At 40.0% G+C, this 26133-nt stretch overlaps 1 protein-coding gene across 1 annotated transcript in view; it reads left to right on the forward strand.

Annotated features, from left to right (window-relative positions):
* Positions 1 to 26133, forward strand: part of IL31RA (interleukin 31 receptor A) — a 66592-nt gene that overhangs the window by 37607 nt on the left and 2852 nt on the right. The window contains exons 5-15 of the mRNA XM_075589223.1: positions 2466 to 2623; positions 7333 to 7484; positions 9431 to 9599; positions 11121 to 11197; positions 15299 to 15494; positions 16649 to 16831; positions 17457 to 17558; positions 17753 to 17899; positions 20066 to 20206; positions 23180 to 23273; positions 24143 to 24221. Of these exons, the coding sequence (XP_075445338.1) occupies positions 2466 to 2623; positions 7333 to 7484; positions 9431 to 9599; positions 11121 to 11197; positions 15299 to 15494; positions 16649 to 16831; positions 17457 to 17558; positions 17753 to 17899; positions 20066 to 20206; positions 23180 to 23273; positions 24143 to 24221 (1498 nt within the window). The remainder of the gene's footprint in view (positions 1 to 2465; positions 2624 to 7332; positions 7485 to 9430; positions 9600 to 11120; positions 11198 to 15298; positions 15495 to 16648; positions 16832 to 17456; positions 17559 to 17752; positions 17900 to 20065; positions 20207 to 23179; positions 23274 to 24142; positions 24222 to 26133) is intronic.

Raw genomic sequence — 26133 nt, forward strand, 5'->3', positions numbered from 1 at the left:
TTGCAGCCAGCGGGAATAAAATGCTTAAATCCCTGCCTTAAAAATACCTCAATGCACTCGGGCAGAAAACAGTCACAAACCTCAATACACCCGGGTATACCCGAATTCGTGGGACTAGCCGAGCTCGAATAAAGTGTGTCGCCAGTGTAGCTATATTACTCTATTACCGGCTGAGTTTATTATTACGGGGTAGAAAACTACCGGGGAACGATTACCGCAAAATAGTATAACTTTATACGCTACGCTGGTACGGCAAAGATTTGTTACTAAGTCCAAACAGATCTTCTGGGTTACAAATAGTGCACTAAGCCATATACACCCTGGTGACATTTTAAACATTGCTGACTATATAAGAAACATATTCACCGTTTAGTTTACAAAGCCCAACCTATTTTATGATTGTATATTAATAAAATTATTTTAACCAATTCGTTTACATCCTCATAACTAGGCTCATAACTGGGATTCTTTCTCTCTTTTATCGTCCTCAATAATATATATATATCTACCAGGCAGCACCTTACCTACCACCATATACTTTATTAGAGCTGAGCAGGGGTTTCCCCCACCCCACTCCCCTATTTGTTTCACCTCAGCGGTCCAAGATGCATTAAGAAGACCGTGTTGAAGAAGGGTACAATGATCTTAAAAGGGACATTTACGTGGATTCACTTGAAACACTTGAATACTTGCTCAATACATTGATCATTGGCGAGGCCTTCATCCAGCAGCGTATCAACAAGGGCTGAAGATGATGGGTGTATATATAGACACACACAAAAAAGGTTGTTGATCACACTATATATACACTAGTGGCTGAACCAGACCCAAGAATCAGTCAGGATATCTTGATAAAAATAAACAAGATAGTCTGTAATGAAATAACTAAGGGAAACTGGTGGTGCTGGGGGATAAAGATAATATAGAACACACAAAAGACTAAGACAATCCCCAATAATAGCACTCTAAATATGCCACAAAATAACTAATCAAATGAGGAAAAAAGGCTTGGACCCAAAGTCAAAGTAGAAAAATGGAAATGATTTTAATAACGAGCAATAGGACTCACTAACATAAAAACATAAACACACTAGAGGCAGCATGACAAATATAATAAGGCTGTGGCTTGAAAAAGTAAATATAACAAAAATATCACTGAAAATTGTACTAAAAAGCAAAAAATGTATAAAAAAAATTATATTAAACCTAACAACTATATAAGGTGATACAAATAAGCTAAATAATACAGATACCCCCTAGAGGTCCTAGCTACTAAATATATGGCTAAACCTAAGGCAAAAGAAAAAATATCAGATGAATAAACTTATATATACAAAAGTACACATCAGAAAAAATCTTAAACCAAGGGGGAGACACGGGGGAAAATAAGATAGAAAAAATACTCAAACTCTGTACAGCAATAACAAAAAATTAAAAATATAAGTACCAAAAAGCATGAGTGCAAAAATGTCTGTGAACTTAAAAAAGACAAGGCACTAAATGAGAGGCAAGATAAGAGGTATATACCTCTCTAGGCTGTATATAATGTAAATAAAAGCCAGTGCCATATACTAAATCAAGCATACATATGTATGAATCCTACAGGAAGGAGAGACTCTGAACAGCAGAGAAAATGATACTCAGCTGACAATAAATGCGTGCGAGTCAGTCCAAAGGAATCATATTGCAGCATATGTAGAAATAGTTCATGAAGTCCACGGGAATAGCTCCATGATATTCAAGTCACGCTGAAGAAATCAATAATAACTGCCAATGGTGAACACTCTACGCGTTTCGCCCGTGGAGGGCTTCATCCTGGCTTTTATTATATTTATTATATTTGTCATGCTGCCTTTAGTGTGTATATGTTTTTATGTTAGAGAGTCCTATTGCTCGTTATTAAAATCATTTCCATTTTTCTACTTTGACTTTGGGTCCAAGACTTTTTTCCTCATTTGATTAGTTATTTTGTGGTATATTTAGAGTGCTATTATTGGGGATTGTCTTAGTCTTTTGTGTGTTCTATATATATAAGAGAGGGAATTAATATATATAATGTAATATAATATATATAATGTAGGGGCATGCTCAGGGGGCAAGATACTAACATTATATGTGTTAAAATCACACTCAGAGTGCTGCTTTAACAGCTACAAAGCCATGTTCTATTCCATAATCCAGACTAAAATTGTATCTCTAAAATGAGGCAGATTGCAAACATATTTTCCTGATCTGCCATGTTTGCTTTGGGTAAGATGGGACAAGAAACTTCAGCACAGCGGCATGAATTTAATGTGCATTATGAGTTATCATGCAGTCTAGGTATTACCTGTATATGCCGTTTTCTTGATGACTGTGTAAAAAGTATGGTAACCACTAAACTGTCCACTGTCATTTTCCTTTTAGCTCAGATTGTGTTGGAACCAACAGTAATACTTTAAGACTAGTTGTGTTTTTTCTTGCAGGCCCTTAGGTAAAAGCATCTGTGTAACAAGAAGGGACTCATGCTCTTTCTTGTACCCCAGCCTTAATTTTGCCTACGAATATAAGGTGCAGGTGAAGGCTGAGAATGCCCTGGGTAATGCAACAACTAATCTCATCGCAATGGACTCTTTCAAATTAGGTAATGGGCTTCAATAAAAATGTTTTATAGCATACTGTACCTAAAGTAAATAATTCAATAATGCGTTTAATTCTGTGTCCTTATTGCTTTCACTATGGTGCTCTTTAAAGTGGCCAGCACAACGGTTAATTTAATTATCAAAATGGTATCTTTTTGGAGTTAATCCTTTGTAATTACCAGAAGTTAAAATGCACATTGAAATTGTAATGTCCTTTTATTTCTTTGTAATTGATTATAGTAGCATTATTTGGTTAGTAAGTGATATGGGGATGTTTGTAAGCACGTATTTGATGCAAAAATTATGATAGAATACTGCATCACTTTCATGTATTTTCTTTTTCACATGTATTCACTTTCATGATAAAACACTGCATCACTTTCATGTATTTAGAGGGGAACAATACAAGGAGAAACACATAAGGGGTGAAACAAAACACCAAACATAAATTAAACAAAGTTACGATAAAAATTAATAACAAACGTAAAACCAGAGCACGACTCGGGATCCCCCGAGTACGACTCTGACGCCCAAAGGGTAGGTCAATATGCCTGGTCTTTGGAAACGGCCGGCCTTCCCTAATGGGAACTGCCCCCCCCCCCGGGACTTGTTTATGGCCCTGACGCATCAGGAACCTATGCGGGGAACGCATGCACGACGCCGGGAGCGAATCCCACCGGCGTGTGTCTGATACTTAACAAAAACTTAAACTTCAGTGATTTTTCCTAAAGCTTCAACTTCTTAACGAACTACAGCACTAACTTATTTATTATGTTTGAATACCCTACTTTATATACATCTTAATCCGAAATATTGTTCTTCTAGCATTTGTGCGTGACTATATACCTGCTAACCTATTACCTCCTTACTTACTACAGCTTGGGTGCTACCTACATTAACATGCTATCGATTACATAGTACCGACATACTACTTGTTACCTAACCCTTATTGTATTACTTATCTACCATTACTTATTACCTATCTATTGCCTAACTCTGCGTAATGTTTGTGTTACATGCCTAAACAGGGATATAACTCCCCCTCATGTCCACCCTTATACAATATATACCTTATTTACAAACTCATATTATATAACCGCATCTGTAACTTCATCTAACTTATAAAACCTCTAACTCATATCCTATTACTTATCATCATGTAACGTATTCTGAGGCCAGAGTCATGTGTGGTATGAATAGCCCAGATAGGTTCAACTCGTTCCTTTTACAAGCACAACAAGTTCTTTGTCTTTCTTCACTTTATTGAGAAAAGCATGGAGTTACAAAGGCACTTGTGAATGATGGTGTACTGGGAGAATGTCTCTATGGTGATTGCGCTTGATAGTGGGGAAAGGTGAAAAGGATGAGGCCTTGCCAGTAGAGCAAATAGCAGAAGGTACTCACTCAGCCAGTGTTGAAGGTGAAAGGAAGTGCGAGTGTATTCTGGGTAACAAGATAGTCTGGGGACAGACCATCTGTGAGCAAGGCAGAGGGGGAGAGAGCAGACTAGCCCATTCTGATAGAAAGGCTGAGGTTGCTATAGCAACTCACTGGCCATGTCTGAGTAAACAACATGTGTACCAAAATGTTGCTCTTTAACATGCAGCAAGCTGCTGGGACAGGGAAAATAACAGGCAGCTGAACTAGGGAGAAATGAATCCCATGAGTTGCAAAGGGAGACAGAGAAATATGGAATCCTGTTCCATGACATAACGTATCTTTCCGTATAGGGCGAGCTTTGCTCACGAGATCCCTGAACTTTCTTTAGCTATATAACTATATAACTGTTAACTATACAGTCTCTCCATCTCTAATCCCCCATTAGCTTATAAAACTAAAAAGTCTACGCACATTAACCCTTATCCTTTACCCTGTAACTGTACGAACTATATTTACTATATTAACAAAACTATGCTCAAAACCATGCAGCCCCACTCCCCTCCTCATCACCCCCCCTCCTCACCATCCCCCTTCCTCACCATCACCCCCTCATCATCATCTCCCCCCTCATCATCATCATCTCCCCCCCATCTTCATTTTTCCCCTTCGTCATCATCCCCCCCTTCATCATTATCATCCCCCGTCCCGCTTCTAGACTCTGGTCTCCTTCCTCCGGCGGAATAAGCTGTGCGCAGTGTCTTCTAGACATCCATCCTTCCCCTCCCACCTCCCAGATGGCTACCCCTTTAAGCTGGTAACTCAGCATTGATCTCGCGAGATGTCGACGCGTCATGATGACGTCACTCCTTTTGCCCGCGAAAGGCAGAACAGCTCCCGCTCTGCTCGAGGAAGGAGCAGGACAAGATGGCCGCCGTCCCAGAGTCATGTGCGGATCAGCTCCTCACAAGCGGCCCCGTGTCAGCGCCATGCACAGTAGGGACAGGTCCACTTGGGTCTCGGCCAGGCAGTAAGACGTTCAGAGGGCGGGAGAGGGAACCGGAGAGCACCCAGGAAATCAAGCACAGCTAGGAACGGCTTCACCGCTGGATCATCTTCTTTGAAAGCGGCAAGGCACGGCTCTCAGGGGGAGGACATCAGCTGGGGTTCGCCGCCGTTCCCCCACCCCCCATCGGGTTGATTGGCCCCCACCCTGCTCCATGTCACAGTGGGTGATCTTCTCTCCTGTTCTACTGACCGGGGGGACCTCTGAGCCTCCCCAGCTTGCTCAAGAAGTCTTCGCCCTCCTCCAGCTTCCTCAAGGTATGTGCCACACCGTTTTTTAGCACCATTAGTGCACAGGGGAAGAGCCATCTGTATTTTATCCTTTGGTCTCTCAGCACCTTAGTTATTGACGCCAGGGTTCTTCTTTTGGCGAGGGTGACCGGGGAAATGTCTTGATAGATCTGGAATTTTATATGTTCCTGTTCCATATTTTTAGTGTCTCTTGAGATCCTGCAAACCTCTTCTTTTGTTCTGTAGTGATGGAATCTCATAATTATATCCCTCAGGGGGTCCCCGTTTTGCGGTCTCCCCTGAAGTACACGGTGGCATCTATCCAGGAGCAGTTCATTGCCAGCCTTATCTGGGAATAGATGCTCCAGCCATTTATTTGTGAAATTCTCTGGGTCACATACAGATTCAGGCACTCCTCTTAGGAGGACATTGCATCTTCTGTCCCTGTTTTCAGCATCCTCTAGTTTAAATTCTAAGGATCTAACTTGCACTGATAGTGTAGCCACTGTTTTCTGTGTCTGTGCCAATTCCGTGGTAGTCTCATCAGCTTTTGTTTCCAAAGCATCTGTCCGCTCTCCCAATGCGTCCAGGTCTTTCCTTATGGCCCATAGTTCAGTTTTAAAAAACTTCTTCATTTGGGCACAGAACTCCTTGAGGTCTTTGCGCCTCACTATCTCCTGATCCCCTGGCTCTGTTTCTGGGGTATCTGTGTCTGGATCTGATAATACAGGCTGTGCAGGCTTTGCAGGGGTCTCCATCTTATCCGCATGTGCTGCTTTTCCCCTTTTGAAATATGTAGACACAGGTTGCGTTTTTCTGCGAGTTACTTTGTTCGTCGCCATCACCGTATGTTCAATGATGTTTTGCAATCTAGATCGCTGGGAAAGTCGCGCTGCTATTGAAGTTATTTAATTATTTAGCGCCGATGAGAGTGGAGCTCAGAGACTAAGTTGCCATTCACCTCACCGTCGTGGCCACGCCCCGACAAAGTTGTTTTAACAATTGCTTTGTGCGACGCCTACCAGCCAACTGTCCCTGCTTTACATATACTTAGCTACAAAATATACCATCTACCTACCTTTTTTCCTGATAAGATTTATCTTTCCATTAGTTAAATCAACAGTATGATTTACAAAGTGACTTTAGTACTAGAGTTTTACTTAGGGCCGTTCTATACTGTTTGCGGCCGTGTGCGCGCGTGCACGTGCCGCATGCTTTTCGTGTGTATGCTGAGCTGTGAGCTGTGTGAAGTTACTGTGTGTTTATATGTGTTTGTTTGTGTGTGTGTGTGTGTGTGTTTGTGCATATGTATATGTGTGTGTATATAATGTGTAATTTATTATTTATTAAATAAAAAAAACACTTTCGTAAAAATAAAATATTTATTAACTTCATGCAGACACACACGTACATATACACATACACACACATACAGTATATACATGCATACACACGCATACATACAAACACACACATGCATACATTTCAGAGCCGGTAGCGGCGCAAAAAGATTCTTTTGCCCATCTTCCTCGCGGTCTGTCGGCTCCCCACTCCCTGCCGTGCGCGCGCACGGTGTAGCACGCGCCCGGCACAGCACGCGCCCGGCACAGCACGCGCCCGGCACTATAGAACGGGCCTTAGAAGTAATCTAACCTCTGCTAATGTGCTCAATCCCTTAGACACCTCACACGTCCCACATCTCATCCTATTGACTGTCACTGTTTTTTGTTTCCTCTTTTCTCTATGCAGTGGAGGGTACCTTGACGTGGTTCCAGCTTAATATATTTTGGCCAAAAGATTTAACTGAATGACCCATGATTATGAGAAGAAGAAACATTGAAATTAACTAAATAATTTGTCATATTGGATGTGCATTGGGGCATTTTTGTTTATTGTATATAACAAAGTAGTTACAAATATATGCTAAATTACATACAAAAGCAGCTGTTGGAACATTTTATATTTTCCTCTGCGTTGCTTTTGTTTTGAACATGTATTTTATTATTTGAAATAAGTAAACACTCATCATTATTTCCAGTAAAAATGGAAGCTCCTGAGGTTGTATCAGTGGAATCCATTCTCAATGAAGAGCCGTCACTTGGAATAACATGGAAGAGACCTTTGTTGGCACCTGATATGTTACCTGTGAAGTGTAGTCTACGATACAGGAAGATGAAGAACCACCACTGGGTAAGGCAATATTACATTTGTATTCATAGGGAAGTGCAAAGTAAATGCAGAGACCCACAAATCAAATAGGAAAACAAATCCTATCAGCATGGCTCAAAAATAAACATACATATATGTTAAGGGAACATTATGGTTTGACCTAAATTATTTATTTTTATTAATTTGTAAAAATGTTTTACCAGAAAGCAACACATTGAGAATTACCTCTCGTTTTCAAGTATGTCCTGGGCACAGAGTTATAATGATAAATACATGGTTACAAATACATAGTTACATTAAGTGAACAGGGTTATACATTATATACAAGACATTGCATGCATAGCTAAAGATAATATATGTCATAGGCGTATGTAACAGTTACAAAACAGATTAAAATGTGAGGCAGCTTTAGTTTTGAAACAACTTAGACTGGTGGCAGCTGTGAGAGTCTCCGTTAGACTGTTCCAGTTGTGGGGTGCACGGTAAGAGAAGGAGGAGCGGCCGGATACTTTGCTGAACATTGGTACCATGAACAGTCTTTTGGAGTCAGATCTCAGCTGATAAGTGCTGCATGTGGTGAGGAGCTTGTCCACAAGGACTAAATGGTTTGGAAATAAAGGTGTTATACATTTCATACATTATTTCATTGTATCATTGGAAACATATTTTGTATAATTGAAAACATAGTAAAAAATGTTAATAAAGAATACACATTTACAGGTATCTCTGTTGGAAACATTTTAGAATTCACTATATTTTAGGACTAGCGGTTTGGTTTTGGTCATCGCCAGCCCAATAAGTGAAATGGACATGCTAGGTAACTCTTTAAAACCACAAACAGAAACAAAAATTCCACAGTGGACATCTAAAGGAAAGAGTAATGAATTATTATATTAATAATAATTAATTCTTAGAAATTATTTATTTGTAATAATTTTTTTTTTTTTACACATTATCTGGCAGTTTCTGTTCATTATTTGCAGGTTGCATTTTGTTAGAACTATTAAATCTCCTCCTTTTCTCTGCCTCTTCTTCAGAATTAATACAGTTGAGACAAGAATACATGATAGATCCTTTTACAGAAGACATGTTACCCGCCCCACGCGTCAAACTTCATGTTATCACTGTTGTGTTTTGGCATATTTTCCACTTTATCTATGTACTGTATGTATCAATGCTCAATTTTATTTCTAGATTCCTTGCTAATATTCTGCAGCCTATATTTTTGCATCTGCATTGTGCAAGAGTAATAATATAATATATTTTATACAGAGTTGATAATGTATGCAGCACTGTACATAGTTTCTGTGAATTTCCGAAGTCCTGAAGGACTAAATGGTTTGGAAATAAAGTTGTTATAAATGTCATACAGTATTTCATTGTATTATTGGAAACATCTTTTGAATAAAAACATGGTACAAATGGTAAGAATGAATACACATTTACAGGTATATGTGCCTTGAAAATATTTTAGAATTCACTATATTTTAGGAATAGCGGTTTAATTTTCTTCATTGCCAGTAAAATACGTGAAATGGGTATTCAATGCATACATTATGGGAAATAGATATACGCCCATATTTTCTAAGCATTGCTACTTCTTAGGACACCTTCCAGAATGGCTTAGTAAATATGGTCTATTGAAGAGAATGGGCTATAAGATGTCTTCCCGCATGGAAGGGGTTTTATGGGGCAACACCGCCTGGTAAATATGACTCATTATGATCCATTCACATGAATGGTGCCTGATGGTGTCTTCCAGCATGGACTGTTTCATCTGAAGTAGCACGTCTTAGTAAATATGGCCCATGATTAAACGGCATTGGTAAATTGTTTCAACTATCTGTGCACCATGTGGAATTGCCCCTTTAGCAATTAACGGTTTAATAAGGAGACAAAAAACAAATACATCTTCCCAGTGTATACAAATATTAATACGGCCTTGCATCTTAATATTGTGCTTTCAGGGCTACCATCATGACATTTACATGGAAAAGAAAGACAAGATAATGTATAATCTCACAGGGCTTGTTGCTTTTACCGAGTATACCACATCTCTGCGATGTATTGGGACTAATGGCCAAATTCTTTGGAGTGAATGGAGTGCAGAGAAAACAGGCAGAACAGCGGAAAAAGGCAGGTTACTGTCAGAATTATTATGTTTATTTATCTAGCTATACTAATTATTATTATTATTTACCTATAACATAACTGTTGCTTAGTGTTATGTACATCTTTGGCCCTTACACAGCGCTTGCAGGGTACACGATGCTTGTCAGGAGCACATGCACAGGAATATAAAGTGACATCACCAAGGTCCCTAGTAGAGACTTGGGGCAAAATAATAGTTTTTATCACATTTTTTTACAAAAAAACACAAAGTTGTGAAGGCTGGCATGTTAGAAGTTCTTCATAAGTTTGTACAACAAAAAAATTATTACAAATGGAAAATTATAGCTGCGAAAATCCATATCTCTGCACAGGGCTGCAGACAGATTTCCCGGGGCCCAAGACCAGAGTTACGTTTGTGATGGCCCCCCTGTTTCGGCGGTATTGCGAGACCCCCCCCCCCCATTTCACACCTCCTGAGCCCCCTCTGTTTCCCCCCCCTCTTCCCACGTATTTCTCTGACCTCCATCTCACTTCCTCTTCCTCACTCACCCCCTCTCACTCACCCCCTCTCACTCACCGCCCACCCGCCTCACATGTATTTCTCTCCCCTGCGTCTCACTCTTACTCCCTCTTTTTCCTCACTCACTCCCTCACCCCCTCTCACTCACCCCTACCTTCTGTCAATTACCCCACTATCACTCAATCCCCGACCCCTCGCACAATCCTCTCCACGAAACACATACCAAAAAACCCCACCCCCAAAATACATACAAACCCCCCCCAAATATATACCAACCCCCCACTCCCGAATTCATATAACCCCCCAAATACATATGCAAATACACCACCCACCCAATACATATAAAAATACACCCACCCTCCAATACATATTAAAAAAACAGACTTTCCTTGGGTCAGGCCCGAATCGGTGGCTGTGGGGGGCCCGACTGGTGCTGCAATTTGGGAGAGAGGCCTGTCGCAAGCCATCATTGGAAGCTTGGCATGGGACAGAGTGAGGGAGGCCCGCAGCTGGGGGAGAGCCGAAGCCCGGCAGCAAGAGGACCGGCAGCCGGGCCAAGCAAGAGGTCAGGCCCAACTTGCATCGCTGGCCGGGCCCCCCGCAGCCATCTGTCCCGGCTCTCCCCCCTGTCGGCGGCCCTGTCTGCTAGGTGAAAAGCTTTATCACCTACAGGGAACTTTTAACACAGGGTGCTGTCAGAGACAATGGGGCAGATTCATCATGTGCCATTATGAATTTGCGCACCCAATGCAACGTTATCTTCAATTGATCTGAATGGGAGTTAACATCAGATTGGGTGCACTGAGCTTAATACAGTACATTTGCACCAATATCCCTCTTTACCTGCAAAGTGTTTTTCTAATATGCAAAGCACCAGTTACAAGGAACAAGCCCTAGCTCTCAAACAGCGCTCTGGCACTTCAAGGACCTCCTTTTACCACTAGGTCGCTCACTCTTTACCCAACACACAACTGCAGTACTGTATTGATACTAAAACGTCTGTGTTTTTTATTTTATTTATCTAGTTCCTTCACATAAAGTGGACCTTTGGAGAGTGATCGATTCGCCAAATGGAAATAGATCAGTGCATCTAAAATGGAAGGTATTCATTTATTTTAAAATCCTACCACTGGTAATGAAATAACAAAGCTTGTGGTGCTTTAGTCTGTTCAGTATTAGCTGTTAGGGACTTGGGAATTAGTCAAACGTTCAAAGAAGATGTGAAAACGTTTGCTCGAACTTTTCAACCTAAAAAGTTTGGATGACCTTGACGAAGTTGAAGCGAAAATCAACATCTACCTTCAAACAGTTTAGATCGAAATTTGTCATTTTACGTTTCCCCATACAGGAATCTAACCTTACATAGTTACATAGTAGATGAGGTTGAAAAAAGACTTCGTCCATCGAGTTCAACCTATGCTAAATTTAGACACCTGAAATCTAACAGGAGAGAGGGGGGAGAGAGAGAGAGGGGGGAGAGAGAGAGGGGGAGAGAGAGAGAGGGGAGAGAGAGAGAGGGGAGAGAGAGAGAGGGGAGAGAGAGAGAGGGGAGAGAGAGAGAGGGGGGAGAGAGAGTGGGGGGAGAGAGAGAGGGGGGAGAGAGAGAGAGGGGGGAGAGAGAGAGAGGGGGGAGAGAGAGAGAGGGGGGAGAGAGAGAGAGGGGAGAGAGAGAGAGAGAGAGGGAGAGAGAGAGAGGGGGAGAGAGAGAGGGGGAGAGAGAGAGGAGGGAGAGGGAGAGGGAGACCAATTTTGAAAGAGTAGCTTATACCCCAAAACTCTCATCTATACAACATGTGGAGAGATACCTATGAACCTCTCTCTCCCTCCCTACCTTTCTTCTCCCTCTCTCCCTTCCCTCTCCTTATCCCTCTCTCTCTCATCCTCTTTCCTTCTTTTCCCCCCCTCTATTCGTCTCCAAATCACAAAAGTTGGCGAATTTTGCAAAGTTAGAAAGCGTTGGAAAAAAGTTCTCACATTCCTATTACAGTAGCTGTTGAGTAGGTTCTACCGTAAACTTTATTTACATTTTTTTTATAGGGTCCTATTGGAACAGACACCTTCCACAATTTTGAATCTTTTTCAATTGCTCTGCCAATACTAATAAGAGATGTGCGATTTAGATGTTTACAATATTATTTTGGAAGAGAACTGAAATGGGAGAGTAACAAGTGCTTTAAATCTATACGCTTGCTATTTTTTACAAATCGTGTACACTTTTATTTCTTAATCGTCATCACACAATTCATTATTAAGACCTTCGGTCAGGTTTTTTTTCTTCAAAAGAAAAAAGGAATTTCTAAGGCAGCATTTGTTTTTTGCAAGTTACAAGGACATTTATTTTTATAATAATACTAATAGAACTGTTTAATATATATATTTATTTACACATTATCAGTCTGCACTTCACCCATTGAGATACTCCTATTGGTTCATGTCACACACATTGATGTGTTAAATATTTATATCGTTTTTTATCATTTATTTATCTTACAATTGTGTGTATATATATATATATATTTTTTTTGTCTAAACTTTTTTCACATGTATATGTTTATTTATCCCCCATATTTTTTGGATTAACTATTCCCAAGGTCAACTTCGTCAGCGCACCAGGTTTTTTTTTTTTCTTAAAGGAAGATTGATTTGATGTTTTTGACTTTTTTAAATGTCCACAGCAAAATCCCTTATCCTTGGAAGAGGAGAGGGGGTTGAATAAAATAAAGGAGCTAACTCCACATCCCTGGTCCTAGACAGAGCAGCAAGGAAGAAAAAAAAGTTAGAAGCGCAGTCAAAATGGGGTTGTGGTCAAACTAAACACCTTTATTAAAAATCGTGTCCCAGGGATCACCCTCTAGGTCAGGTGCTACTGGCTGGAGCCCAATGTATGATGTTACTTGCTCCGCTCCACTGCACTGAATGAGAGCAAACACCCTATGCTCCTCCTCCTACGCGTTTCACCATTATAAGGCTTCGTCCAGCCAGTAGCACCTGATCAAGTTTGTTTGCCTGTTCATCGGCAACCACCAGGAGGAGGAGAGCTGACAGACGCAGCCCAGAGACTACCGGGAAGGGTCTGTGCGTCACGGCCGGAAGTGACATCAGACCCGGACACCCGGAGGGCTGTGTGGTATCGTGTGCCATCGTGCATCTGTGCAGCGTGTACCGGAGCAGATTTCGGGATTGAAGAAAGTTACTGGACCCCCACGGACCAGCAGTGAATTCAGGGTGAGCATATCGAGCATTGGCTCAACCCTGGGGTACCCCTCTATACTAAAACCTGCCCGGGCAGTGCACAGCTTGCAGGACTCTGACTTTCCACCGGGATTTTCCCGTGTTTAACCCCTTGGAAACCCATTAAGTGCAATTGCACAACAGCTTCATCTGCACAGTTTTTAAACATTACTATTTTATGTATTGATCATTATGTTTTTGCTGTCCTATAGGGTGATCCCTGGGACACCATTTTTAATAAAGGTGTTTAGTTTGACCACAACCCCATTTTGACTGCGCTTCTAACTTTTTTCTTCCTTGTTGTAACGGTCTCATCAGGGACTGGGGTTCCCTGTTTCAAGAAGCTGCGTCATTCATTGGGTTGTGGCTATCTTACTCATCTAGAACTATTAAGCAAGACCCTATACGCGCCGGACTGGTTCATGTCACATGTTTTTTTTTTTTGCATTTTGCTTTATTACATAGCCCATATTCACAGTTACATCCCATTTGGCGAATTTTATTTTCATTTTTGTTTTTTTCCTAGACAGAGCAGGCCTGGGCGCCAGCCAATGTTGCATATCAATATAGCTTGAAAGTCACACTTAATCCTTTTGCTTTAGAGAACTTGTGCGTTTGGTGCTCTTGTTATTTACTCAATCAAAAGTGCCATATTTCTAATATCGAAGTTTATTACTTAATAATTGTTAGAAAAAAAATATTTTAGGAAACATATTTCATTAAAAAAGAAATGGTTGACTGATGAAAGTGTTTACAGAAAGAAATGCGCACGTTCCAGGTTCTTACTGAAGAGAAGGGGTCCTAGTTTATTTTTCACAATCACTAATTTGCAGGACAAGACAAACTGGGCAAAAACCCACTCGCCCCCACCCCAAAACACTCCCTCACCACCCCCTTAAGACACTTAACTGCGGCAGGGTCCGGCTACGGGGTCCGGCGGCGTGGTGCGGCCTCTCTCCTGCAAAATCATCTTTTGCCCCTGCAGCTCCAGTTAAAATGGCCGCGCAGCGTCAAATGACAACGGGTCGTAGTGATGTCATGCGGCGCCGTGTAACGTGGCTCCATGTGATGTGATATGACGCCACATTGCCATGGCAACGCAGCATCATTTGACGCTGTGCGGCCATTTTAACTGGAGCTGCAGGGGGAAAAGATGATTTTGCAGAAGAAGACGGAGAAGACAGGGAGACGCCGCCGCAGGTAAGCAGTCAACAGCGGCCACAATGCAGTCGCCCCGGGCAACCGGTCTTGGGTCTGTACTGGTCATTGGTGGTACTGGTCATATTACAAAATGCTTTGTGGTCTATTTTTAATTTATAGACTTTTTTTTAAAAAGAATGTTGTCTGCTTAATGTTACAGTTGCAATTATTTGTTTTGGCATTTACCTACTGATTTACAAATATATATATATATATTTATATATGGGAGACGTTTGTGTTATACGTCTAGCTCAGTGTCTGTTATATATAGCTTTCTGAATAATATACACATTGGTACCTGGGTTGCCATTTAGGGCATTGTGGTATCGATCTATCTATCTTAATCCGCTTAAAAATTGCAAAGCCAGTGCAACAAGCCTCACACTGATGAGACCCAAAAGGTCGAAACAGCTGTCTGTGAGGTTTACTGGCTATGCATCAAAACCCTGGCTGTGCTGAATGCTGTGTAATGCAGCAAGCATGAGCTTATGTTCCATGTAAAAATGGATTTGAGGCAAAAGGTGACACTGTGTGCTCATTTGCATGTCATTTCCAAGAATCCCTTGCTGCAGTGGAAGCACTGTATGCTAGGTGATAATGGTGAAGGGCAGGGTTGCAGACCTGTCTTAAGACATGTGAATGTTCTCACAAGTGCTATTTTTATTTGCTATATGCTTTACGGTGGAGGGTTTTTTGTCACCTTTTTCACCCACCATAACATATATATTAGTTTTCTGGGGAAACAACCTGTTTTTGCTATTTTTGTCTATAGGAAGCTAGCAACTTGGGCTACAAAGTTAAGTGGTTCCCTGAAGACTGCGCTTCTCTCAAGAGGACAAAAACCACAACTCAAAATGAGATTACCCTCAATGTATCAGGAAAAGCGTACGTGATATCAGTCGTGTCTTACAACTCTGCAGGAACCTCCCCTGAGGCTACTTTGAGAATTCCAGCGATTGCTGAAAAACGTAAGTGGAGACCAGACGGCCTGTCTTCTAGAAACAAATCTGGAATTTTGTTTTCACATCTGATAATATGCACTTTATTTTTTTAATATTTACAAAGTTTCTAATAATAACAATAAAACGGCAATGTACCAAAATAAGTTGCTAAATTTAAATTGGCAGTCATGCATTGGAAGCTGCCCATATACAGAATTAATGTTAATAAAAAATTCTAACAACAACAGAAAAGGGAGATAAATGCATTAACTGAAACTACAGGTTATATTTATTAAACAAATTAACGTTTAGACTTAGATTTATATACTGTGTATTCTGTCACTTTGAAACTTTAATATGCTATGTACCAGAGTCCATCAGTGTGTTTCTCATGGTTTCCATAAATTACTGGCAAGTATTTTGGGCTGAAAATATCATGGTTCAACTCTCGGGACCGCCTGGTTCCCATCTTGTAAGTAAAAAGTGTGGGAAGGGTTACATTGCTTCTTAAAATTATATATATATAATTTTAAGAAGCAATGTAACCCATATATATATATATACACATACACACCCACATATACAGCAGAGACTGCAACTATTCTAACACAAACCAGTGGCAATCATCAAAAAGACCCAGGTCCATGCTGGATACATGTCTTAAACTTGCCTTAAACTAGACCCAGCATTTCTGCATTAATTAATGGCCTATCAGATTAACAGCAGGGGTCCCTGGCAGTCCCATTCAAACTGAATGGGACTGCCAGGGACCCCTGCTGTGTTAATCCTATCGGTCATTATTTAATGCAGAAATGCCTTAAACTTGCCTTAAACTAGCAAAGGTTACACCCAGCACATACCCAGAATGTAACCTGGCTAGTTTAAGGCAAGCTTTAGAATACTCATGGTCTCGTCTGCACACACATATACACACATATATACACACACATATATATACACACACACATAATATATACACACACATACATACACACTCTGCTGCCAAGTGCTTGAGGTACTAGTAATCTTGACTGTGAAGTGCATGTATTTAGACCACTCAACACATTACAATCTGGAAAGCAATGCCAGTAAAACATACACAGAGATGTATTTTTTCATTTTCAAGCATATGATGTTGTACATTACTTTGTAGCTACAGCAGCTTTTGTTTCCCCCCTCAGCTCAGAACTTGATTGCTAATATTCAGATATTAAAGAGGGAGGAAAATATGACTGTGAAGTGGAATACTACAGGATCAATAATTCACAGATTTGTGGTGGAGTGGTGCATAGACTCAGACGCTGACTCTTGTAATATATCTTGGCAATATGTTGAGAATTCAACAGAATGGACCTCTGAACAAGGTACCAGCTTCATTGTAAATGTTGTCAATATTTTTTTTTAATCATAACATTGTGGATTCTCATGAGCTGTCACCCCCTTCAACAACACAAAAAATTGGGATGGAAAGCGAGGACACAGGGATTTGACCAGGAAGCAATGCATCTGTGATCTAAATTTAACATAGGTTGGAACTTGGACATTGTCTTTTTTCTACCACATCTACGACGTAACTATATAACTTGGAAACAGTACACATATATCATAGCATATTGTCACATGCAATACAATCTAACTGGAAGGTTGTAGCTGAGTTCTGATATGAATGAGTAAGGCTGTGTCTCAGCTAGCGCTGAGCGGGCGGCGCTTGCTGCGGTTACTTACACATATAGATATATGTAAGTCCCCGGTCACACGGTGTGCGGCGCTTATGTAAACAATTTTTTTAAAACTTTCCAGCGTGCTCAATGCCCCTCCCCCACGCATGCGTAAATGACAGGACACCCGGCGCTCATGCTTGGAGCGCTCTCCAAGCATGAGCGCGCTCAGCGCCAGCGGGGACTCAGCCTAAGATGTAATGCTCGAGTTGAAATAGTTATCAGAAGCTCTCATCAACGGTTTCAGTCAACCTCTCTATGTTTTTTCCAGGGATGTTTGAACCATATCGATGTTACAACATTTCAATTTATCCTTTGGTGGAAGAAAAGGTGGAATCTCCATCTTCCATACAAGTATATTTCAAAGAAGGAAGTATGACAATTTATTTTTCTTATCCTGTACTTGGAGTTTTCTTTTACCTGCATTACAGGTGCAAGTGAAAATATTATGGTCTCTAAATACAATGCAGATTAGACGTATATGCAAAAACAAATGCGCCGAAGACTTTTATGCTTGAGATTTTCACATTTCAACGTGAGTTACCCTTTCTTTTATAATAATTGTAGGTCCCCTACATGGCCCCAATGCAAAAACACAGAATCTAGGAAAAACAAAGGTTACATTAAAGTGGGAGGCCATCCCAAAAGATGAAAGAAATGGAGTTATAACCAACTATACTGTCGTCTACAAGCCACTTAATGGCAAGGAATCTGGTAAGTAATATTATTTTTATAAGGATATTGCCTGAATTTTTTTATTGTAATTTTTTAAATTTGTCAAATCTGCAATTGCTTATGGAGGACTAAACCCAGTTTCTTAATACATGAAATACTATACCTAAGCATATGAAGAACTGCATGAAAATAATAAAACGTTCTACATTACAAAAAACTTAAGCTAACAATGAATTTGCAAAAGAAATAGAATTAATTTGGTCAGAGTCACAACGTTTTACGTTTTATTATTCTTTGTCAGATCCTTGAAATGAAGGACGGGCTTCTTTACATTATCATTTGTAATGATCAGAAATCAGTGGGAAGCAAGAAGGCAAATCCTTTGATTGGAAGATCAGAACATAAGCAACTTAGAGAGAAATTATATTAATGATCTATATCTTACATACATTATTTAAAATCAAAATGTGATCTTAAAAAAAATATATAAATATGTTTTCCTTTACACATAAAACCCAATGTTGGGTTAATGTTAAGTCTGAAAAGTTTGTATTATTTATTGAAATGTATATCTAATGATGAGCATATAGTTTCAAAATTGTTGTTCAGATGTTATGAAGTAAAAGATCCTATGGATCTATTATTGTGTTGCTCATATGCAAAAAATGTGAAGCAATTACCAGAAATGTATGAATCGAAAGTCAATAATGCATCTGATCTGTTAACATATCCTTTCCATTTTCTTCGATCATTAAACATTGAACAGGACAATAACATATTGGACTGTTCATATTGTCCATTTTAGAGGTATACATGTTTATGTCAAAAGGAAAAACACGTGAGTTCCAATAATATGAATAGAAGTAAATTTGGACACAACTGACACAAAACAAGTTCAGTAAAAACAAATGTGTACAATATTGGAACATAGAATCCTGGTCCTGTAAACCGAAACAAAACCCACGTGCATCCACGTTTTCATTTAGATCTTCTATGCCTTTTCTAGTCTTTCAGAGCAAAAATTAAGGGGTTGGTGTATGAAAACCAAATAAAGTGTATTCTGGCTTATTGCACTTGCAGCTGCACAAATACTGTATAAGAAAATGTTTATTACTTCTGCAGCAGAAGTTGACCCCAATTCCCACATGGCACATTCTTTGGAGAAGGAGCAAGGAAGAAAAGGGTGATGTACAAAGATGTACAATCTGATACATCCAATTGTAACACAGGCAGCAGCTAACTTCTCCCAAACTCCTCTTATTGACACTACCCACATTGCAAGCAGGTGCATATAGTGCCAAGCGGTAGCAAAGTACCCTAATGCAAGATGAAAATGCACCGGGTTTGCTTCAAAATTGCACTGATAAAAGAACTCATAACAATATATATAAAGCAATATTGTCTTGTATCAAGCAACATACTGCATCATTTGGTTCTTGTTGTAGTTGTAAAAAACAATCTTTGATACATATGAGGATTATTTATTAAAGTCTACAAAAAAAGCACCAAATTTATAAAGAAATTTAATTCAGTGCAATTTTTTTGTCACTGTTTTATTAAGGAGACTGATGGAAAGTTGCCATATCTCGCAAGTATTTAACCTTTTCAGTTCAAGACCATTTTAAAGTAATACCCTAAAAGATGCAATGTCACCTTACTCTGCTTTTATAAGTCGTTTTGATAAAAGAAAACACAAGACTCAGAGTGATCTCATTTGACCAAAAACTGCTTTATCTATTAAGTTATTTTAATGGTAAAAAAATCAATACTTTACAGTGGATCTGGCTAGTTTTAACCAGCATGTAATATACTTGAGGCTGGTGGAGGCCTAGAAGTAGGGAATTTGTTGCTGGTAGCCATCTTGTTATAATCTATCAGCTCTGTACTCCTGTTAGAGACAGGACAAGCTTTGATTTTTACACAGGAGATGGCTCAGGGACGCAGTAATTCCGCTTTCTAAAATAAAGCGCACACACACACACACACACACACACAAATCACAATTCTTCGTAAGTTTTAATCTCCCCTTCAATGCCAGAGGGACATGCAGTACAAGAGGGTGTAAGCAAAAAACAAACAAAAAACCCCCAGAATAATATATAATTTCCCAGTTAAAACCAATTAGTTAAAGTTAAATACTTGTTCATAATAACATTTCTATGAAGTTAAAGATATGCAATTTTTGCACTTTTTATTTTACCATAGCTATAACAGTGGATTCTAATACTTATGAATATACTCTGAATTCCCTGATGCCGAATACTCTGTACACTGCATATGTTGTGGCAAGCAACCAGGAGGGAATGGCGAATGGAAACCACATTCACTTCAGCACACCTAAATATAGTAAGTTGTTCCTTAAGCCTTTATTAACGCGTTACACTGTCTGCTTTTTACACTACGTATATCCAACGTCAATGCATTAAAACTAAAAAAACAGGACTGGCCTTAAGACAGTGTACAGTATATCAGATGATTCAGTCAAAGGTATAAAAGTGAATACAGTGACCCCCTGTGGTGAAAAACAGAAATAACACGCCAACCCCGAGATAGATCACACAAATAGAAACATACAGTTAGGTCCGGAAATAATTGGACACTGACACAATTTTCATCATTTTGGCTCTGTACGCCACCCCAATGGATTTGAAATGAAACAACAGAGATGCAATAGAAGTGCAGGCTTTCAGCTTTAATTTAAGGGATTGAACAAAAATATTGTATGAAATGTTTAGGAATTGCAACCATTTTCATACACAGTCCCCTTATTTCAGGGGCTCAAATGTAATTGGACAAATTAACACAATTATAAATAAAATGTTCATTTTTAATACTTTGTCGAGAATCCTTTGCAGGCAATGAATGCTTGAAGTCTGGAACGCATGGACATCAACAAACGCTGGGTTTCCTCCTCTGTGATGCTTTGCCAGTTCTTTACTGCAGCTGTCTTCAGTTGTTGTTTGTTCGTGGGTCTTTCTGCCTTAAGTTTTGTCTTCAGCAAGTGAAATGCATGCTCGATTGGGTTGAGATCAGGTGATTGACTTGCCCATTGCAGAATATTCCACTTCTTTGCCTTAAACTCCTGGTTGCTTTCGCAGTATGTTTTGGGACATTGTCTATCTGTAAAGTGAAGCGCCGTCAATCAACTTCGCTGAATTTGGCTGAATCTGAGCAGACAATATATCCCTATACACTTCAGAATTCATCCGGCTGCTTCTGTCTTCTGTCACATCATCAATAAACACTAGTGACCCAGTGCCATTGTAAGCCATGCATGCCCATGCTAGCACACTGCCTCCACCGTGTTTTACAGATGATGGGGTATGCATCGGATCATGAGCCGTTGCAAGCCTTCTCCATAGTTTTTTCTTCCCATCATTCTGGTACAAGTTGATCTTAGTTTCATCTGTCCAAAGAATGCTGTTCCAGTACTGGGCTGGCTTTTTTAGATATTGTTTGGCAAAGTCTAATCTGGCATTTCTATTCTTGAGGTTTATGAATGGTTTGCACCTTGTGGTGAACCCTCTGTATTTGCTCTTGTGACGTCTTCTCTTTATGGTAGACTTGGATAATGATATGCCTACCTCTTGGAGAGTGTTCTTCACTTGGCTGGGTGTTGTGAAGGGTTTTTTTTTTACCATGGAAAGGATCCTACGATCATCCACCACTATTGTCTTCCGTGGACGTCCAGGCCTTTTTGAGTTGCAGAGTTCACCAGTGCGTTCTTTTATTCTCAGAATATACCAAACTGTTGATGTGGCCACTCCTAATGTTCCTGCTATGTCTCTGATGGATTTTCTTTTTTTTTGCAGCCTAAGGATGCCCTGTTTCATTTGCATTGAGTACTCCTTTGACTGCATGTTGTGGGTTCACAGCAACAGCTTCCAAATGCGAATGCCACACCTGGAATCAACTCCAGACCTTTTACCTGCTTAATTGATGATGAACTAATGAAGGAATAGCCCACACCTGTCCATGAAACAGCTTTTGAGTAAATTGTCCAATTACTTTTGGTCCCTTTAAAAAGAGGGGGCTACATATTAAAGAGATGTAATTCCTAAACCCTTCCTCCAATTTGGATGTGAATACCCTCAAATTATAGCTGATAGACTGCACGTTAAGTCCATATTCATTATTTAACTGTAACTTGAATTTATTTTGGTACACAGCCGAAATAACAAAATTTGTATCAGTGTCCAATTATTTCCGGACCTAACTGTATAAGTGAAAATAATGATAATTTCAAGAGAGCAAAAGTAACCCCACTCAACCTTCACATAGAAAAAGGTCTTCTTTTCTTCTTAGGGTATAGTGGACAGGCAGGATGAGGGAACAAGATACACAATATGCAAAAGAGTAAAAAAAAAAAGTATATAGTGCAATATTGCTTAGAGTAACAATTGGTGGTGCTATACTCTCCAATGGTTATACTCACATAAGTGTGAGTATATTGGGCATATCACACTCTGTAGCTAGGTGTGCAGGAGCAGGTACAGTGTGTAGCAGATAACCTCCTGGTAGAGATGCTGTGTGGGTGTAAAAATGTGCAATAAAAATGAGCATATAGCAAATGAACCGTAGCAAAGCAGTTCTCACCGCCCCTCTCCCACGATAGGAGTGGTTACACCCTCCGTTTTTTAATGCAGCTTTAATAAAGGTTTAATTTCTCATGACCTGGCTCTCTGTTGCTGTGCGCTGAAAAATACCTTTTTGGCATATAAATCACCCTGAATATTTAATAAAATTCTGCACAACTTCAGAATAGTTACCTTGTAGTTAATAATCTAAACTTCATTTGTATTCCAAAAGTGTTAAACGTGTAATAAATTACAATTTGTCAACAAGACCACTGGAACAAATACACCTTTTTTGCCAGGGGGATTTATAGCAAGGCTGACCATGTATTTTTTTATTATTACAGTAGAAATAGTAAATATTTAAAACCATATGGATTAGAGAAAATACTTCTAGACAAGGCTTGGGCCATATTGACTATCTACCTAAATTATTAGACGCAGTGATAAGACTGTGCATGTTTTAAATTGATTTGCTTCTGTTAACTGAATGAGGCCCTTGGAAATAAAACGGCCAGTCCTTTGTTTTATTCCGTTTTCGTGCGTGTAGCAGGCTGTGCTAACATTGTACCTTACTATGGATAAATACCGACAACTAGCAGTGACCCAACTCTTCTACCTGCCACAGCTATTACTTGGTCACCTACTACTGTATGTAGGATAGTGCTCTCCTGTAAGCCATATATTGCTACTTGTATATTTTCAGTTTGATATTAAATGCGTCTTTTTTCCCCCACCCATTAAGATAAAGAAGACATTGCTGAATTCATTGTGTCAATAGGAATGTGCATTCTCTTAGTAACGTGTCTTGGGATCACATGTGCACATAAAAACCACAAGTAAGTGTTTCTGAGTAAGTAATGAAGACAAACAATTTAACTCCAAGCGATTTACTGAATTGGCACAATATATGGAGATGAATAAAATTGTTCCTTCATAAATACAATGCAGTCTGTTGTTGCCAGTTTATGACTAGATTCATTTGCAAAATAAATTGATATTCACCATATAGACACATGGAAAGTGCAAAATGTATAGTTATGAAGGAATATAGTAGTGTATAGTAATGCTGTCCACGTCTGAACTTCGGAAATTCACAGAAACTATGTACAGTGCTGCATACATTATCAACTCTGTATGAAATAAATGATATTATTACTCTTGTACAATGCAGATGGTACAAATAATGGGTCAAAAATATAGGCTGCAGAATATTAACAAGGAATTTAGAAATAAAATTGAGCATTGACACATACAGTACATAGATAAAGTGGAAAATATGCCAAAATACAATACTGATCTTATGAAGTTTGAGGCGTGGGGCGGGTAACATTTGGTTAAGTCTTCTATAAAAGGATCTAATCATGCAATCTTGTCTCTACTGTATTAATTCTGAATTAGAAGCAGAGACAAGGAGGCAATTTTATAGTTCTATTGAAATGCAACCTGCAAATAATGAACAGAAATGGCCAGACAATGCAAAATAATATTCGAAATTAAATAATGAATTTCTAAGAATTAATTCTTATTGATATAATAATTCATTACTCTTTCCCTTAGGGGCCCCACCGTGACATTTTTGTTTCTGATTGTGGTTTTAGACAGTTACTGTACCTAGAATGCTATTTTAAGGCTCTTTCGAATGCAGTCAGTAGTTCCTTTTTTTCTTTTTGAAAACTATTTTAATTAAGTATTAATTGGTTTGCAGGTTAAAAAGATTTTTCTGGCCTGACGTACCAACCCCAGCAGAGAGCAGCATGGCAGACTGGCCTTCAGATTGGCCTCAGGTAATACTTTTGTACATCAATCAGAACAACTGAGAAATGAGAACTTAATTACAGTAAACATCGCCTTTAGTTGAAGAAAGCACGCCTTGTCCGCGCCATAGCCCTTTCGGCTGCCTTTTTATAGGCAAATGTTCAGTTCACCTCTACGGGTGGCGAGTCTCGTAGAATCTCTTGTGTGGGGGCTGCTTCTCTACTCTCTGGACCTCAGACCATTGGAATTCTGTTCTGACTAGTCTCTGTTTTTTCCGAAAAGAGCCTTTGCCTTGTGAGATTCTCATAATAATGCAGGTGAAGTTACACTTCTGGTTTTACTTTGGAAATAGTTTGTAATCTCTTCGGTGAACCTCTGTTACTATATCAGGGATTTTAAGCAGGGACTTATTTATTTGCCATGCATTGTGAGGGCGTTCATTCATTGTATCTGGTAGGGAGGCCTTGATTATTGCATGGTCGTCACTTTGGCAGTCAGGCGGCTGTCTATAAATAAGTAATCTAGCCTTTTATATACCTGGTGTGGAGCCGAGCAGAATGCATAGTCCCTCTCCGTAGGATTTCATTCCCTCAAGGTATCAGTCAGGCCAAATGCTCTGAGGTGCTCCCTGAGCATCTCCCCTTGTGCAAAGTAGTCTGCTCCCAGGTGGGGATTTGGATCTGTCAAGCTTCTCATCGATAGCTATGTTAAAATCCCCCCCAACATAAGTGCCCCATAGCATCTTTTGTAGGATGACAAATAATTTTTCAACAAAAATGTTTTTTTTGTTCTCATTTGGTGCATACACATTAGCTAATGTTGTCTCAGTGACCCGTATAGAGATCCCGCGAGGATCAGAGATCTGACCTCCCTATCCCAGTGGACCGACCTGTACAAATTTTTGTGAATAAGGATTTCTATCCCTCTTTTTTAGCATGCGCTGAAGCTAGAATTATCATGGGGGAATTTTTTTTATCAAAGAACCTCTGAATGTCTGAGGTGAATTTCTTGTAGGAATAAAATATCTCCTTTGTGTTTTTTTATTATCTGTCATTGCGTGGCGTTGTCTCTGCGGGCTGTTTAGCACTTGTGTGTTATGTGATGTTACATTAATTGACATGATAGGTTGTGGGCGAAATACCCGATTCCAATACAAAGCACTCTGTTTTCATATGGACCGTAACAAGTCTGGGAACCCCTGAGAAGGGAAGAGATACAAGGGGAATATGGAAGAGCATGGGGGGGGGGGGGAGAATATGGGGGTGGGTTGGTGAGGGAGTCCCGGGGATGCCCTATGCCTGGACACATTAGCCCTTGGGACTGGAACTTGGATGCGAAGGGCTAAATCTGTAGTGGGGGGCACAGCTCTACCGAACCAACCTGGGCTTGGGGGGAGGGGATGATAGGAAGGGTGATTAGTTGAACATAATTGATTATTGATAATATAAAACTTTACATCTTGCACCTCTTATAATACTTTCACAATATGCAACATTGAACTTTACTGTACTAACATATTGCAACCTAACCGACTTCTTTATACAACAGAGACTTGCTGAATCAGACTCTGATTAGTAGTTATTAATTGTTGGCACAGGCCACTCTGTAGTGATCAGGCTGAGTGAGCGGGGGTGTGGCGCATTGGGAGGCAGATGGGTATGGGGGGGAGGGGTCAGTTGGGAAGGGGTCTTTGGGTGATGAGGAGAGGGTATGTAGGGGAAGAGGGGTTGGGGTGGAGTGGAGTGGGGGGATAGTACCTATGGATTGTGCTGTGGGCTGGGCCCGGTCTGTCCCTTCCAGCTTTTTATATGCTGTTCAGATTTGTCTGCCTTGTCCAGCCCCTGGGGGCATAACAGGGAGATCCTGAGTAGGATAGTCAGCAGGGGCACAGCGCTTTTTCTGTTTAGCGGATACTTCCGAGATCCCCCAACCTCTGTGCCC

The sequence above is a fragment of the Ascaphus truei genome, chromosome 1 (assembly GCF_040206685.1).
Source record: "Ascaphus truei isolate aAscTru1 chromosome 1, aAscTru1.hap1, whole genome shotgun sequence".
NCBI lineage: Eukaryota > Metazoa > Chordata > Amphibia > Anura > Ascaphidae > Ascaphus > Ascaphus truei.